Consider the following 18,947-nt stretch of genomic DNA (forward strand, 5'->3'; position numbering starts at 1 on the left):
CTAATGGTGGCCTATAGCAGGGCTAGTTCTAACATGTACATGTACACATGCATTATCCCTAATCTGATGGGTAATGACCCCCTAATGGTGGCCTATAGCAGGGCTAGTTCTAACATGTACATGCACACAGGCAATATCCCTAATCTGATGGGTAATGACCCCCTAATGGTGGCCTATATCAGGGCTAGTTCTAACATGTACATGCACACAGGCAGTATCCCTAATCTGATGGGTAATGACCCCCTAATGGTGGCCTATAGCAGGGCTAGTTCTAACATGTACATGCACACAGGCAGTATCCCTAATCTGATGGGTAATGACCCCCTAATGGTGGCCTATAGCAGGGCTAGTTCTAACATGTACATGCACACAGGCAGTATCCCTAATCTGATGGGTAATGACCCCCTAATGGTGGCCTATAGCAGGGCAGCTAGTTCTAACATGTACATGCACACAGGCAGTATCCCTAATCTGATGGGTAATGACCCCCTAATGGTGGCCTATAGCAGGGCAGCTAGTTCTAACATGTACATGCACACAGGCAGTATCCCTAATCTGATGGGTAATGACCCCCTAATGGTGGCCTATAGCAGGGCAGCTAGTTCTAACATGTACATGCACACAGGCAGTATCCCTAATCTGATGGGTAATGACCCCCTAATGGTGGCCTATAGCAGGGCAGCTAGTTCTAACATGTACATGCACACAGGCAGTATCCCTAATCTGATGGGTAATGACCCCCTAATGGTGGCCTATAGCAGGGCAGCTAGTTCTAACATGTGCATGCACACATGCAATATCCCTAATCTGATTTGTAATGACCCCCTAATGGTGGCCTATAGCAGGGCAGCTATTTCTAACATGTACATGCACACAGGCAGTATCCCTAATCTGATGGGTAATGACCCCCTAATAGTGGCCTATAGCAGGGCAACTAATTCTAACATGTACATGCATGACAGGTATGTAACGCTGCGTACTTATCTACTTGTAATGGACGCAGCAGCAACCAGCTACTTCCTACGGCAAATCATAACAGGACTCACTAACTACAAATACATGCATGACTGTAGACCCCATCATATCTATCTATCTATCTATCTATCTATCTATCGAATTAAGGTTCAAACACGCCGCTATCGTGGCACAACATCTGAATTCGCCAGCGAAGGTGGTGGGGAAAAGAGTTGGAAATAGGCAGAATTTTCAAATAGCAGGTGAAACAGTTAATAAAATAAAAAAATTAGGATGGTCCAAAAATATATAAAAACAAGAAGAGAAGATCGGTTTATTTAATAATATAAAAAAAGAAGTAATTTCGACATACACTTTTGAAGAAAGGTCTAAAAGTGTAAAGTCCTATCTATATGTCCAAGTGTGTGGACTCGATAAGACCGTAGCACGTGCAGTTTGCAGGGACGGCATGGGTTGCATCCCATCAAGAAAACCCCTAGACTGATAGTCATTAGATGTGGAATGTGTAGTGCTGTTCTAAAATAGACATCCCGAGAAGCCGGATCCGTCTGAACGTCAGAGTATCAGACTAGGTATAGTCCAGTTGTCATGGTTGGTATAGTGGTGTGGACGGGCCCGGCTCCGGAGGTTTATGTATATTTAAATCTATAGAGTTGTTTAACTGTTCACATGTAAAAATGCTCTGTAATCTGGGAAGATATTTGGTAAAAGCCTTTAAAGTACAGAAATTTTGTAATTGGATAATTTAATAATATATCATGTTCCAATTGTTTCGGGTGTTGTTAAACATTCATTTATTCATTCATTCATTCATTCATTCATTCATTCATTCATTCCAATTTTCTCTTTATATTCTCCATTAGCCATACCTTTTTTCTGTCATGATTGATTGCTGATATATTATACATGTATATTGTTTGTACCAATAAGTAAATGTTTACGGTAATAAAACAATGAAATTAGTGGTCTGATAACTTGAAAATATTTTAATGTTTCTTTCAGTGAAATCAGAGGGTTCCTTGATAGCTTATGGGACCAACGTAAGTGTCCATATCTGATTATCGTGATTATATCTGACCGACAAAACTGTAATGCATGATCAGAGCTATATCACTGCATAATGAAGGGTCGAGTACATTTGGCAAAATAGTGGTTGATTCCATGAATCTCTATCTAGTGTCTCGTCTATAGGAGGACACCACCTTCCGAGAATTTTTTTTTTGAGATTTCATCAATATTGCACCGCAGCAGATACATTGCATTTAACAAAAGACATCCTATTTCAAAAATTAACTCAGCTACTTTGTATAAAAATTAAAGTAACAAAACAGTATTATGTGATAGCTGTATTAATAACAGATGGCATGATGTAATGCATTATTTTGTACTCCAAACCTGTTACATAGAATTAAGCGTATCATGACACCATTCCGTTAGACAATAGTTTGACGCCCAATAGCGATGTGTTTCTCGTGTTGGGGTGTCGTTAAACATTCATTCATTCATTCCATTCCGTTAGATTAATCATATTTCATTATCTTTTTCAGTCAAGTCAGTACTTATTCCAAGTGAGTACAACACAATAGCGGATACTTTAAATATTAATTATTGTTAACTATATTTATACATGTATTCTACATTATATAATTAGATGTACAGTTGGATATATGCATTATGTTAGTCTGATAAATAGTGTAGCTCATGACCAGTGCAGCTACATTTTTACGATGCTCAACGTTAAATTATACACTATTTAGAAACCCGTGCTTCATTAATTTTGCAACATTTAATAGAAAACTAAAATTGTGCATACACCTTAAACTACGTATTCAGTGTCATTAGATTACATTTTAAAAATCATGTTTTCACTTTTTAATCTATCCATCTATGCTTTAAACCAATATTCATAATTAATGTATCTTCAGATATATTGTTTCTAGTAAAATACGGTTAATGATATTGGAATTATACTTCGATAAGCGTATTCGTGATATTTTGTTGTAACTGAAATGATAAAAACGCGGATGTAATAATACGTTTTTAACTCTCTCTTCTTCTTTTTTTCAAATTGGAGCAATATTCAAACAATATATTTTAAAATGCAACTGAATATATTGAAATTGCGATTGTTACTCTTTCAGCTATCACAAAGCTAGCCATTGGAGGTGAGATTTATAACATATTTTATTCTGATAATTTGCAGTAGTAAAAAGCTAAACTAATGTTTAAATGCTGCACATTATTTTAACAATGTTCTGTTGTACATTTTTGGTTTCAGTGTATTATTGCTTCCTTTATTATTTTAGGAATAAATATTTACATTAACAATAAAAGCAACAAAATATAATTAATAGTAATTATTATTATATCAATATTCATGCACAATTACATATTTAGTACTCATTTAATAATATGTGTATGTCACAGTGTTGATTGCTAAATGTACAGTACACATATATAAGCAAAACAAAACAAACAACAAACTATATAATAAAATATGTTTTACTAATATATGCTGTTCTGTATTGTAGCAATTGGTAAACGAGAAATGTGAGTATTTATCTCCCTCACACATGCATATTATATTTATATTTATGTCATCGCCAGCTACAGATGCTCTGCTTATTAAAAACAAAATAAACCTTGACCGTATCCAATTCCAAAAGACAATGGAAATTTCATTAACTATATACTTTAAGTGAATTTGGTTTAATCTATCGCCAGTAACATGCTTGATCACATGGAAATAGCCCATCTTACATTAATGTGGCATTAGTCTGCCATGTAATAGCCACCAATTTTAAATAAAGAGAGATTGATTAATAAGTAATACCATATGCCAAGATGACACTGTCATAAGAATTCGATATGACAAATTGAATTTTTATTTTTGTTTTTAGTGAAATCAGAGGATTCCTCGGCAGTTTTTGGGACAAACGTAAGAATTGATAACATTTTTAGATGATATCTTTTATTCTCTACACTTCAGTATGCTTAGCCAGTTATGTATCTGAAGCTGCATTTAGAGAAAATATAACACTATTCAAGATGTAACTACTAATGTGTTGGCAATGAAATCGTCTTATTACCAATGGATAATGACAGATATCGAGAGCTACCAAAATAGTATTATGATATTTTAAATATGTATGTATGTATGTATGTATGTATGTATGCATGCATGTATGTATGCTATACAAAAGTTAAATACTATTCAACTTCAGAAACGTTAAATTTGTTATATAGGGATTACTTTGTAAGCCATGAAGGAAGGAAATGTTTTATTTAACGACACACTCAACACATTTTATTTACGGTTATATGGCGTCGGATTGTAAGACATGAACTCGTGACTGAAAAGGCGACTGATTTGAGATGAGAAAGTTACTCTTACATAAACATAAAAGGCAATATTCAGCTGCAGTAAAACATAGAACATATTTGTATCAGAACAATGCTGCATTTAGACAAAACACAACGCAATTCAAGATGTCACTACTACAGGTATTGTACACAAATTATCTTTAAATGATATTATATTTATGTCTTCACTGACCCAGTGACTATAACTCTTGGTGTTTTTGTTTTCAGTGAAGCCAACACTTATTCCAGGTGAGTATAATGATTGTGCCAAATAAAGGATCCGTTTCCTTATTCAATAATAAGGCTTGTTAATATTAACTTAAATTTCATAAGCTTTTTATTACAAAAGAGCATGCATTAGTCTTTAAACCGATATAAACGAAGGAACAAAATATCGTCGAGAAACAATTTATAATTTTGGTTTCATTCACTAGCTTTACGCTGTTATAGTTTCAATAGAAACAACACGTTGAACAATCTTTGTAAAAGACATTTCTATCATTTCAGAATGTCTGTTTACCTCATCATTTCAACTTTATCTTATAATCAAGTTAATACAGTTTATAAAATAAAATGACCTTTTCTTTCTTTTTAGCTATCGAAAATCTTGTTCTTGGAAGTGAGTGCTTTAACATGTTTATTTGAAATAATCACAACTATTTAACTACCAATCAATTGATTTCTGTTTCGAAGTACAGTACTAGTATATCATCATCGTGTCCTGTAATTCAGGGTTTTTCATTCATATGGTAGAACCAAGTTAAATATATAATCTAGGGTATTAAATAATTTGATAACTGTCCCTGGGCCGAATTGACAAAACACCACAACTTTACGTTTACGGTTGACAGCCATATGTTTGGAACTATCTGATGTATATTCCACAATGAAAATTAAGTCACGCTATGGACAAAAGAAAACAATTGCGAACTGTATTTGTTTTTCACTTATATCTTTACCAATGGCGGATCCAGAAAATCCATTTAGGGGGCCCCAGTGACATGAGCTGGAATGCAAAGCGAACTCTGGGGAGGTTTGGAGGGGGATCGTAAAAAAAAAAAAAAAAAAATATATAATAAAATTATAACTATCGCAAAATTTAGGGACGGGGGGGAGGGGTCCTGAGCCTCCTAGATCCGCCTCTGTTTACGTTATATCAATAGTTTTCAGTTATATCTTTATGATTATGTGCAAAATCTGCTTACCCAATCCACAATTAAAACATAGCCCTTATAATTATTATGAATTCGAAATATTTTTCCTGTGACCCTGATTTTTAAATGAACTATCTCTGTTTTTATCTTATCAAATAATGCTAACATACATATAGTGATATGCTTGTTCTATTTCAGGCATCGGCAAACGAGATATGTAAGTCCTTATTTCAAATTATATTAAATCCACGTAACAGCTACAGACATTAAATGTTTGAATTACTTTTACTTCCATAATATATCCATGTAATATAAATTAAATCAAGCGTAAGCATTTATTCCACGTAGAACATATTCACATTGTATTTCGTGAAGTATGGTTCATAATTTAAAAAAAATCATTTTATATTAAAGGGACATACCCTAGTTTTTAAGCACTAAGACATATTTTTTACTATTAAAGCCGTTTTTGGTAACTGAAATCAAACATTATTTAGATCTTATTGATTAGATTATCCATTTCTATACATTCAAAGTGTTTTTGGTTATCCTGTTGTTTTTATTATCACAAAATGCATTTCTCATATTTTTAAAAACGCACGTGCATCTGAGAAGTAACAGTTATGGAGTCGAGTTTTAATCCGTTTTCAGGGGGTATTTCACCAGTTTAAAGTCACAGACTCATGTTTCACTCAATTGTAACTTTATCCAAATGTGTTTCAGGTTTGTAGATTAACTAAACTTAGTGTTAATTTTCATGGGTTGAAACTAGGGTATGTCCCTTTAAAATGAAACACAAACCCAGTATTGTTATTGAAAACAACATGATTAATTTCTCAAAATATAAATTATACCATTTTAAACACTCAGTCATAATGTCATCTGAATATCTGAAAGTGTATTATTTTTGTGTCTTTGTTTTTTGTTTCAGTGAAGTCAGAGGTTTCCTCGGCAGCTTCTGGGACAAAAGTTGGTATTTTGTTTCACAATTTTGCTACAAAATTACGTTTGTCTTAACTTCGGTTTTACAGTTGAAGGTCAACATCAAATACTTATCAATTATTGACCGTCTTTCATAACTATATCAGGTTTTATGGACCGATGAAATTGATATTGACCGAGGCAAAATGATGAGATTTAATGACGTCACGTAATCCTATGACGTCGTATGACAAGCAGATGAATGCCGAAACATTACCAAGACAAACACTAAATTACGAGACACCATGACCAGCAAAAGTGTCAAAATTATATTAATATCAAAATAAAAAACAACAAAATACATTAAATCTGAAAGTACATTTAAACTAAACAGTTACTTCAGGAAGAAAGGAAATGGTTTATTTAACGACGCAATCAAAATATTTTATTTACGGTTATATGGCGTCGGACATATGGTTAAGGATCACACAGATATTGAGGAAGGAAACCCGCTGTCGCCACTTCATGGGCTACTCTTTTCGATTAGCAGAAAGGAATCTTTTATATGCACAATCCCATAGACAAGATAGGACATACCACTGCCTTTGATGTACCAGTCGTGATGCACTGGTTGAAGCGAGAAATAGCCCAATGGGCCCACTGATCACGATCGATCCCAAAGCGATCGCGCATCAAGCGAGCGCTATACCACTGGGCTACGTCTCGACCCCGAACAGTTACTGATTACATCCAAATGCATTTTTTATTTGTAACATAAAATCCTGAGAGTGCCGATTCCAACTGCATTTTGATGTATCATGTACGTTTCTAAATCTGCGAGATATTCCTTACACAGTTTGACGATGACTAACATTGTCTTTGTCGTATTTGCGGAATTAAACTCAGTATGAATAAAGATGTAATCTTTTTGTTGAAGGACAGCAAAGCGTTTTGTCAAAAGTGTGTGGTTGTTTACATTAGAGTTAGCAGTTGAGGTTGCATTACATTACCTACTTATTAATTGGATAGACTTTTGTCTCTTCTTTATTTTCATTGGTTAAATCACCCAGGGCAATATCACATTAGATTGGACCGGTAGGACCGTCTCAGGGCAATATCATTATTTATGGAAGGTCATGTGACAGGTTTTTGACCAATAAGATTACAGATATATTTTCGTTATGTAATAAAATAAATGAAAGAAAATCAGTTTGATTTGAAACACCTACGATCATCTGTATTATGATAAAACGGCAGATATGTCCTTTTTTCTTTCAACTTTTAATTATATTTTGTTTTATCTCTTTTCTTTCAGTCAAGCCAATACTTATACCAAGTGAGTACATTAATACAGGAGACAAGTCTTAACTGTTTATCGTACATATATTAGAATTACGTACCACATTATTTTACATACACATTTTTCATTAACGTTTTGCTTCTAATCTGATTACTTTGCTAATACTTTAAACTCTGTGGTGAACAGTTCTGCATGTTAATACATTATTTAAAAAATTAGTCAAAAATATATTTTATGATAAACGTTTTGCAAATGTATATTATTGAATTAATATCGAATAGTTTATCCATTTCCACTATATCTAAATAGTGTAGTTTTTGTAGTGACCATAACAACGTTTTTTATAACGCGAGTGACAATATTAATTGTTGGTAAGTTATTGGCTGGTTAAGTTCACATCATAAAAAAGCACGACGTCGAACGTAATAAATACTGTTTGATCACCATTGTTAGTTATCGACATAATGTATGTATCATTGTAAGTTCTATTGGAAAACAAATCATGTCAAATGTCGTGTACGAATCCTACTAATCGACACTGTTTTTATTGATATAGATAATTTAAACAAATAAATATGTGTCTTCTAATACATTTGTAAATAGTGTTTCAAAATCTGTCTTCACACCACAAATGATCAAAGGCCATGCTATGTGCTTTCCTAGCTGTTATCTGTTATCCCTTGCTGCATTAGGAAAAATGTACTGGTATTCCTCTGATGACTACATGTTAGAATTACCAAATGTTTGACATCCAGTAGCCGATGATTAATCAATAAATGTGTTCTAGTGGTGTCGTTAAACAAAACAAACTTTAAACTTAATATTTATAGATTGCTAATCATTCCCCTCGGAATAAACAATTGTGCATTGATTAATTATCAGGATTCCTATGAAGTGAATCATTCCGTATCGATCTGCATGCTGGCATTTTGTTAGTGAATAGTATTTTAGAATATCATGTCAAGCACAAAGGAGAAGAAGCAGCTATTATGGTATTCTGAAATGTAATTGCATATATGATATATTTTTCCTTTTTCAGCCATTACAAAGCTAGCCATTGGAGGTGAGCATCATAATATATTGTTTCAATTAATAATTGGTTACAGTAAAATGTTAAACTAGTTTTCCAAATAAATTTTAGAAATCAAACATTAAGTCATATTGTTCACACTGGACAAGTTACACTTTCATTAATTATTTTATTACATGTTCTGTATAGTCAACAATTATATTAAAAGGTATTTCCAGGTCAAACAATTCGGAGTTACAGATGCTATGTTCTTAACGTTTAGCGTTATAACGTATAATTTTTCTTTATTATAAATATTTACACATTTAAAACATATGCCTGGGACAGAATACTAGTGGGCAATTTAGAATATTATTTCTAATAGGGAAGTGGTATTTTAATATTAATTAATTATCTTTAAAAAGCGCAAGCCAAAAAAACTACAAAATACAGTTTTAAATTAAACATCAAAAACTAATTTTCCTAATTTATTTAATTAATTAATCTAAATTAATTTAGGCGCTATTTTAGATCGCGAGTTCCACAATAAAAATAATATTAAATAATTATATAACCAAAACTATTTTAGCACTAAGGAGGTCAAGAAGGAAGGTTGGGCATAAGCCTCTCAGGGTTATTTAATGGGTTATATATGTTGAGTGTATGAATGAAAGTTTAAAATCACTTCAGAACAAATATATTTTATTTCCTTGTTTATTGTAACATTGAAGATGAGATAAAGATGACATAAATATGAGTGTTTAGAAACTACTACCACTTGTGTTATATAATATTAACTGAAATATCAGAAACACAAATACATATTATACACAGATGTTATTTATATGCTTACTGTTTTGTATTGCAGCCATTGGAAAGCGCGAAATGTAAGTACTTAGCACCTACACATGCATATATTTATATTGCCATTAACATCACGACCAGTAGACCTATCAAGCATTGTGTGTGTGTGTGTGTGTGTGTGTGTGTGTGTGTGTGTGTGTGTGTGTGTGTGTGTGTTAAATACTGAATATGCCTAGCTACCGAGTGATTTTATCTCCGTGCCTATATCCAAGCTAGGTTCAGGCATTAGGAACCAAAGATGATAAGATGATGGTACTCCAGCACTGGTATGCATATGGCAGCTGTACATATCTGGTATATTTTAATTAGGGTATCAATGAAAGTATTTGCCTACTATCTATTGTAGAGGGGAGGGGAACTGTTAGTGAATTTGCCAGTAAAAGCTGACCACCAACAGGTCTAATAGGACTCAACATATTAGACCATTACACCAGAAATCATTGGATAATAGTTCATGATTTTATATCTACAAATGTTAGTGGATGAAAACTCTATTTTGAAGTTATCAAGGAAGGAAATATTTTATTTAACGCACTCAACACATTTTAATTATGGTTATATGGCGTCGAACATATGGTTAAGAGAGGAAACCCATTGTCGCCACTTCATGGGCTACACTTTTCGACAAGCAGCAACGAATCTTTTATATACGCCATCCCACAGACAGGATGGTACATACCACTGCCTTTGTTACACTAGTTGTGGAACACTTGCTGGAAAGAGAAATAGCCCAATGGGCCCACTGACGGGAATCGATCCTAGATCGATCGCGCATCAGGCAAGCGCTGTACCAACGAGCTACGTCCCGCCCCTTGAAGCGATCAATAAGTTAGTTGTGAGATGGTTATTCACGGTTTTATATTTACACATCTGTGTGAATGAAAACTTTAATTTTTCAGTGATCAACAAGTTAACTATCAGATAAATTTATTTTTTTAATTTATTATTTTATTTTATTACTTTGGTTATTTAAACAAAAATGTGTCATAGATTTACATTGCCAGCAAAATATGTGATTGTGTAAATTCCTTTAAATATTTGGTTTAATTTGCAGTGAAATCAGAGGGTTCCTCGGCAGTCTTTGGGACAAATGTAAGTATTTTATCAGTTAGATTATGTTTCATACTAGATGTATAACTAGTTGGTATTAATGTATCTCAAACCGGCAGTTATATAATGTTGGTGTGCAGACAGAAATAATATGGTCAAAATATCAACCATTAATGTGATATCTCGGTGAAAATGTCAAGAGAGAGAGAGAGAGAGAGAGAGAGAGAGAGAGAGAGAGAGAGAGAGAGAGAGAGAGAGAGAGAGAGAGAGAGAGAGAGAGAGAGATGTATGTATTAGTATTGGGAAAATCAACTTTCTCTATTGAAATTTAGAATAATTTCATGTTCTGTTGTTCAGAAAATCATATAAATCATATAAACGTTTAGTGCTGTCAAATGTATGCAAACAGTGTTTTGATTGGTCAAATGAAAGGTTATATAATAGTACGTTTTCGTGTTGTTATATATATATATATATATATATATCTATCTATATCTATATCTATCTATCTATCTATCTATCTATCTATCTATCTATATCTATATATATATATCTATCTATATCTATATATCTATATTATATATACATATATATATCTGTGTGTGCGCATGTGTGCGTGCATGCGCGTTTGCTTGTTTTATTGATATGCTGGGGACATTACGTTAGTTTTCGTTTATTCAAATAATAGAACACTATTTCATTAACCATAACAATTATTATAAACTCGATGAAATAAAGAAAACGAGACTTGTAACTCAGCTGATATTATATTTCAGTGAAGCCAGTGCTTATTCCATGTGAGTATGAACATAATTATGTTAAAATAAATTATATGTACCCAAATAGTGATCTTTATTAACATTAACAAGACTAAAGCACCATATCAAGTTGCATTTTGCATAGTTTTTACAATTTCGATATACAAAATGTGTTGAGGTTGGGGGTGGGGGTGGGGGTGGCTCTGCACCTTGTTGCCAGTAGTGAAATAGATTGTATTAATTTCAAAAGCTTTGCTTGCTCCTTGTCTTTGTTATTCTAATGCAGCAGCATGACTAGACTGACTGGGGTGGTGGTAGTGGTGTTGGGGAGGTGGGTGCTATTGAGGACCGAAACACACCAGTATACGGTAATAAAGTATATGATCTTGTCAAGCTCGGTACAGCATTGAAATGTTATGCATTGCATTAGATTAAACAACTGTCTTTCGTTTCAGCTCTTGAAAAGTTAGTGATTGGAAGTGAGTGTTTTTATCTGTTTAATTCGAATAATCAGTAGCAATAAATATTGCAAGATAATGTTTAACTGTTTACATTTATTTTGATATATTATCTTTAATTCATTTCTTTTAATTTACAAGCTACACTCTGATAATATCATTTATTAATATAATTATACTACAAACACAAAACTGAAAAATCACCTGACAGAGAATATTGTGCATGTATTTGATCTAGATTAGCTAAGGATATCACAGAATGGAGTTGGTGGTAGGTTCAAATCCTGCCAATTGACCCTCTGTGTTTCTAAATATTATTTTACTGTGTCGACGTTTTGCTGGTAGACTATTAGTCCTTGAGTGCGTCATTAACCCTGTAGCAATTAAAAACAGTTGTTGTATATTAATACCAAACTTACATTATTTTGAACGCATGTTTAGCAGAACACATTCTTAAATGCGGTTAATAGGACTTCGATGTTTGTGGATGTCCCGGTGGCCGAGCAGTTACGGTCGTGGGCTGTCAAATGGCATGCGAATCGGTGCAGTAGGTTTGAATCCTGCCATTTTTAAATATTACAATATAGACGTTGCTACTTTAAGGGCGTCCTCGTAATTGGCGTACGTTATATTTGTAAATTTCTGATCGTTTACTATATCTTCCTGAAACATTGTTTATATATTTATTGTCCTATTTCAGGTATTGGCAAACGAGACATGTAAGTTTTACAACAAAATATTACAGTTGGCAGCACCCACACCTGGGTATAGATTTATATATGTTGTAGTTGTTGCTCAGATATGTTCATTCAGCTATATACTAAAAAAAGTTAAAATCTTAAATCGTATTAAAACTATATTCCGTGTACTTTATGTGTAGTAAAATCATTTTAAATGACATTTTAGAAAAGAAGAAGCAATAAAAACCTAAACCAATTCCACCATTTTAAATATGAATAGGGAACGCTTAAGACACGTGAACATGTTATAACTTATTTTAAATATGAATAGGGAACGCTCAAGACACGTGAACATGTTATAACTTATTTTAAATATGAATAGGGAACGCTCAAGACACGTGAACATGTTATAACTTATTTTAAATATGAATAGGGAACGCTCAAGACACGTGAACATGTTATAACTTATTTTTCAGTGAGATCAGAGGCTTCCTTGACAGTTTGTGGGATAAAAGTTAGTATTTATAAGAATATATTTTTAATACGTCTTAAATAGATGTCATATTATAATGTGAAGGTCAAGCACAATGATATATAGATGTAAAATCAGTTTTGTCTGCTATATGCTAATGTATGCTACTGTGAATCACACCTATGATAAACACCAACATTATTGATAATAGTTTATGAATGAATGAATGAATGTTTAACGACACCTCAGCACGAAAAATACATCGGCTATTGGGTGTCAAGCTATGGTAATGCAAACAAATAAAGTGATGATCAACATCAATATAAAAATTCAAGATTTAAATAAAAACACAGTGTAAAGAACTGTGCAAAAATACAAATATCACAGACAGATACTGACTTTTATTCAAAATTTTAATTGTATCCCGAAGAAAACAAGGGGATTTGTGCTGTATTGGCCATTCTCAAAGAGAATGTTACACCCCTGTACCACGGTGCGGTTACAGTACGCGCAGGGGTGATAATAGTTTATAGTTAATGATAATAGTTTATAGTTTAATAAATAGTAATGTAAAATAGGTTTGCTCAAGGTATGTAGCAATAGTATAAATAATAGAACAGAAAACTGTTAAGAGTTTAAATAGTTTAATCTTATTTTAATCTTCTTTTTTCAGTCAAATCAGTTCTCATTCCAAGTGAGTACAGCGAAAACAAACTATAAATGAAAGAAAGCAAATGAAAATAAAGCACACATTTAGCCTTACATATTTGTGATGCTCGCATCTCCACGTTTTATATAACCATTAAAACATTATTGTTAACATCCAATTGATTTGTGAACATTATATTATGATGTACTGTTATGTATAATAGTATACAATATTAACAATTTAGTCAGACAACACATACATCCACGATTCATATAGTATGTTAAATATTGCATATTAATTACCACTACATTTCTGTTTCTTCATTTCTTAGTGAATAATGCGTTCAAAGCATCGTGGGAATAATAATACATTTTAAATCTATATTTTCTCCATTTTACATTTTGTAATGTTGAAACACGATGTTTAATGTAACTGTCAAGATGAAATGATTTGCTTCTCTTTTAGCCGTTACAAACCTAGCACTTGGAGGTAAGAATTTTATTCTATTTTATTTAAAGACAAATGTATTTTAATGTCATAAAATACATGAACATACCATACTAGTATTTCAATCAGTGTACTATATATTTATTTAATTTATAATTTGATTACTAGTTTTAATTTTTTTTCCTGTACGATAAAAAATAAGCTTTTGGAAATGTTCTGTTTAAATCAATTCCAATACAGTTGCTTGCATGTTTCCTTCCTATTTATTTTATGTATTTATTTATGTATTTTTATTTATTTAAAGCACTGCACATTTCATTTATGACTAATAACTTTATCAGTATTTACAATATGTTATTGATCTATTTAATCATTTGTATTTCAGCAATTGGCAAAAGAGAAATGTGAGTATATACTTTCTCATAAATGTTTAGATCTACATGTATATCACGACAACACGATATTTAAATGTACGTCGTCCGAAAACAATAAATGCTGTAAGGACTAAAAGTATTCAGCAAAAACATTTATATGTGTCTTATGTATCTATAAAATATATATTCCATGTTCAAATTAGTGATAATTAATTATCGACAGAAATTCACTTTGAAGAGATACAAAATTATTTTTAACAAAACTTACAGTAATAAAAAATAATAATATCATGACAGTGGGACAACACTCACCAATTTTTGTGTGAGTTTTTTAAAATTTTGTAATGAAGTTACTCTATTGCAGTGAAATCAGAGGATTCCTCGGCAGTGTTTGGGACAAACGTAAGTATATGGTTTATTTTCTCACATAGCATTATTGATTGCTTAAAAATGCAACATGATCACAATTATGGGAATTTTGGGGCGGGTCGTAGCTCAGTGGTAAAGAACTCACCTAATGTGTGATCTGTTTGTGATAAATCCCTGATGGTTGTCCCATTGGGCTAGTTTTTGTTCCAGCCAATGCACCAAGACCTCTGACATTAGCTATGGAATAAAATATAGTTGATAAACTGAGGATATTTCTATAGTTGTCTATTTCCAACAAATCGTTTTATTCAGAAATGAACGCAGTGTAGTTAAAGACAACGACGAAAGGTGTGCATGCAGGTATTGTACCTTTAATTAACACAGATGTTTCAATAATTGCATTAACCGTAACCATGTCTTAATGGTTTCTTTCAGTCAAGACAACACTTCTTCCCGGTAAGTATATAAAAATTACAAAAATTAAATATATCTTCTTCTCCAGAGAAAACATTGACTTCAAATTCCTAATCGAGAACATTATAGCATAATTTAGCACATGACAGGTTGTGATTTAAGTGTGCAATATCATAGTTAAAGTATCATAGCTATTTTCATACATATTTGTTTGTGATAAATAACTAAACATCAATCAGTCCCACATTTACTATTTGCATGAATAAATTAGGAATATCGAACTTACAATGTTATTGCTAGGTTCAGTACAAATATATTCCTGTCTTATCAAATCGTAAACAATGATATGAACTCGATGAATCCACAAAATTTGGCATGTTGTCTACCAATAGTAAATTATTATTATTATTATTATTATTATTATTATTATTATTATTATATTGCAAACCGTAGATATAACCAACGTGCCTTGTCAGCACTCAACATAGACAGCTTATTTTTACTAGAATTAAATCATATCATTATTACACTTCAAGAAGCAAATAAGGCGAGTAAACTGATGTACATTCGTAAATAAAATTATAATTTAATTAACAGTGTTTCTTTTGAATTTGTTGATAATCAACTTTGATGGGGTTTACTAATTAAACAAAAAATTGTTTATTATTTTAGCCCTCGAAACTGCAGTGATTGGAAGTGAGTGTTGTAATTTATTTAATTCAAATAAGCAATTTTTCATTTAACTATTTATTTATATTTTTTCTATGAACTGTATTTCCGTTTCTTTAACATTGCACTCCACATTTTAAGTTTAATTGGAAACTATGTGTTATTTACTAGTTTACCTGAACCAAATAACGTTTTATACATTATTATATATCAGGTTTGCATAATTATGTTTATGTTTAGGTTGTGGGTTTTGTTGGTGTGTTTTTTTCTTTGTTATTTGTTTTGTTTTTATAACGTCGATAATTTTAAATATAATGCATATTTTTCTCCTTAACATCTAATATTAACAAATATTTACGAATATGTCAGAAACTATTTTTTAGATATTGAGTTTATAAAATAAATTTTGGTTTTCCAGGTATTGGAAAACGAGACATGTAAGTGTATTTTAAAAACAAAATTTACATATCAATATTCTTATCAAATACACATCAGATCGACAAGGATTTACTTACGTTATATTGTTGTCACTTCTATATGGCCATTACATGCAGATAGAATAAAACATACAAATGCAATTGATGCAGAATATATTCAAATTACATGTGTTCCTGCAACAAAATCTTTTTAAACTTCAAAGGTACTTCATTTTGTTGTTGAACATTAGTAACATAAATGGCATCAGTTGGTTTTAAATGGAATGACATACTCACTTTGATAGTATAAACAATTTCATAATGCTCTCAAATTCAGAGAATATGTCATCTAAAGATGTTCTAATTTCCGTTTTAGTGAAATCAGAGGCTTCCTCGGCAGTTTCTGGGACAAAAGTTAGTATTATTTCACTGCAATTTGCATTAAATTATGCTGAAAAACAAAAGACACACACAAAAACGTGCATATTTTAATATACATGTAGATACAGTCAAACCTGTGCTAGCGGCCACCTGTAAACAGTGGTCACTTGCCTTAAGCTACCACCTTTTTTCCTCCCAAACGATTTATAATGCAAATGCACCTATAATAATCGGTCACCTGTCTAACGCGGCCAGAGGCCACCTACATCGGATCCCAAATCGCTAAAATACCTGTATTAAGCAGCCACAGTAAATGTTTACTATTATATAAAATGGATATTTTAACAACAACGATAAGGTGCAGCAAATAACCGATTTTCACACCTTCAGGAATACTAGTACTCATTCAGTCCCGATATCTCTACTATGTATCAGTTAAGAAAGTATTACTCTGGAATGCATCTAATTGCCTCTGGGCAGGCGACGCTTGACATATGTAGATTGACTTACTATGGTAATGCACCCCATAAAGTAGGAATTACATATTTAAATGGAAAAAGAAAACAAACTTGTTGAGAACGGTTAATGCATTATTTCTGAAGGAGACATGTCAAACGTTAATTTATTGTCAAAACATCCACTGATTAGCAGTACAGACAATAAAACAAGAAACAGCAACAATGTTTTAAATACTATATATGTGGCAACCTGTAATCAGCGGTCACCTGTCTTAAGTGGCCACTTTTATCTACTCCCATGTGTGACCGCTTAATACATGTTTGACTGTATTATTTTATACAATTAAGACTGTCAAACTTTGCCTAAATGTTAATAAGACCTTGATCATTTATTAGACACAACACTTAATATGATTCAAATTGAATAATTTTAAATAAATTAAAGAACACCTATTTAATATTATTGCGTTTAGTTTGTTGTTCAGTATAGATATCGTTCTGGAGTGTCATTAAACTTTCATTCATTCATTCATTCATTCATTCATTCATTCATTCATTCATTCAGTATAGATATGAAATGACATCATCACGATACTATTAATAATAAGTTAGATAATACTAATGTACTAGTACCTACAATGATAGAAATACATAATTATCAATATTCTATATTTACCACGAAAAATAAAGTTAACCATTTTTTTGGTCAATGTACGAAGCTGTAAATGTTAACAGTAGTTTAGAATAACCGTTCCGAAATTTCACATTTTATTGCCATTAATCATATATCAGTATCTTTTTTTTTTCAGTCAAGGGAATACTTATCCCAAGTAAGTAATATAAAAACAGCAGTACAGTATATATGTTTTGCTGATATCTTACGGTTGGGGAAGGGGTGGGGTTGGGGCAATCTAGCTCAGCCCGTAGAACACTGTTTGAGGTGTTTTGGTTACAGGATCAAAATTCCCCAGTGGACCCATTCTCTGATTACGTTTCCCTGTCCCAATAAATGCTCCACGACTGGTAAATAAAACCCGTGGTATGTACTGTCTGGTCTGCGGAGTTGTGGATATGAAATACCCCTTGATGCTACAGAAAAATATAGCGGGTCTTATCTAAATACTACAAGTGGAGATAACAAAAGTAGGCAATGACTAATAAACCAATGTGCTCTGCTGATGTTACACAAAACAAGCATATTGCAGTTCGTATCAAATGCTAAACCAAATCTCTTTTTTTTTAAATCGGCTATTAACAGTTTTATATTATGATGTATATTGGTGCGATGTCATGTTTCATAAAATGTATCAATAAATCAGATAGTGGGTAAATTGGTTCTAGGCTAGAACATAGTCTACAGCAATTACAATGCATCTTATGTTTAGTTCTAAATATTCGTAGATTCGATAGTGAATTACAACTTATATTAAGGGAAACCTAGCACTATAGCGAAATAAATGTTTGGTGTGTTTATTTTTGTTGTGTGTTTGTTTTTGTTTGGGTTTTTTTTTTACATCTTTTCTTGTAATGATATTCATCTAATATAGAATAGTAAAAAAATCTAACTATTGAGATGTTTCTTTCTTTTCGTTCTTTCAGCCGTGACAAATCTAGCCATCGGAGGTGATCAATTTAATTTACTTCATTCAAATAATGTTTTGCAGTAATATGATAAAACTAATGTTTAAATGTTTTATAATATTTCAACAATGTGTTTAATGTTTCACATTTTATTTAAATTGTTTTCTTGAGATGCATGATTATAA

The 18,947-nt window shown here is 32.2% G+C and overlaps 1 protein-coding gene and 1 long non-coding RNA gene across 2 annotated transcripts in view; both read left to right on the forward strand.

Moving 5' to 3' along the window:
* Nucleotides 1-1,977: 1,977 nt before the first annotated feature.
* On the forward strand, nt 1,978-5,714 carry LOC121388500. The gene is made up of 8 exons (XR_005959978.1): nt 1,978-2,015; nt 2,523-2,543; nt 3,117-3,140; nt 3,507-3,525; nt 3,876-3,913; nt 4,567-4,587; nt 4,934-4,957; nt 5,691-5,714. It is a non-coding gene; the product is annotated as an uncharacterized LOC121388500 (long non-coding RNA).
* A 653-nt stretch (nt 5,715-6,367) lies between these two features.
* LOC121389175 overlaps nt 6,368-18,947 on the forward strand; it is a 33,939-nt gene continuing 21,359 nt past the window's right edge. The window contains exons 1-19 of the mRNA XM_041520781.1: nt 6,368-6,461; nt 7,729-7,749; nt 8,753-8,776; nt 9,591-9,609; nt 10,641-10,678; nt 11,413-11,433; nt 11,850-11,873; nt 12,553-12,571; nt 13,009-13,046; nt 13,678-13,698; nt 14,119-14,142; nt 14,486-14,504; nt 14,839-14,876; nt 15,279-15,299; nt 15,930-15,953; nt 16,345-16,363; nt 16,719-16,756; nt 17,991-18,011; nt 18,781-18,804. Coding sequence (XP_041376715.1) covers nt 6,368-6,461; nt 7,729-7,749; nt 8,753-8,776; nt 9,591-9,609; nt 10,641-10,678; nt 11,413-11,433; nt 11,850-11,873; nt 12,553-12,571; nt 13,009-13,046; nt 13,678-13,698; nt 14,119-14,142; nt 14,486-14,504; nt 14,839-14,876; nt 15,279-15,299; nt 15,930-15,953; nt 16,345-16,363; nt 16,719-16,756; nt 17,991-18,011; nt 18,781-18,804 — 547 coding nt within the window. The remainder of the gene's footprint in view (nt 6,462-7,728; nt 7,750-8,752; nt 8,777-9,590; nt 9,610-10,640; nt 10,679-11,412; nt 11,434-11,849; nt 11,874-12,552; nt 12,572-13,008; nt 13,047-13,677; nt 13,699-14,118; nt 14,143-14,485; nt 14,505-14,838; nt 14,877-15,278; nt 15,300-15,929; nt 15,954-16,344; nt 16,364-16,718; nt 16,757-17,990; nt 18,012-18,780; nt 18,805-18,947) is intronic.

Source organism: Gigantopelta aegis, chromosome 14, assembly GCF_016097555.1.
Source record: "Gigantopelta aegis isolate Gae_Host chromosome 14, Gae_host_genome, whole genome shotgun sequence".
NCBI lineage: Eukaryota > Metazoa > Mollusca > Gastropoda > Neomphalida > Peltospiridae > Gigantopelta > Gigantopelta aegis.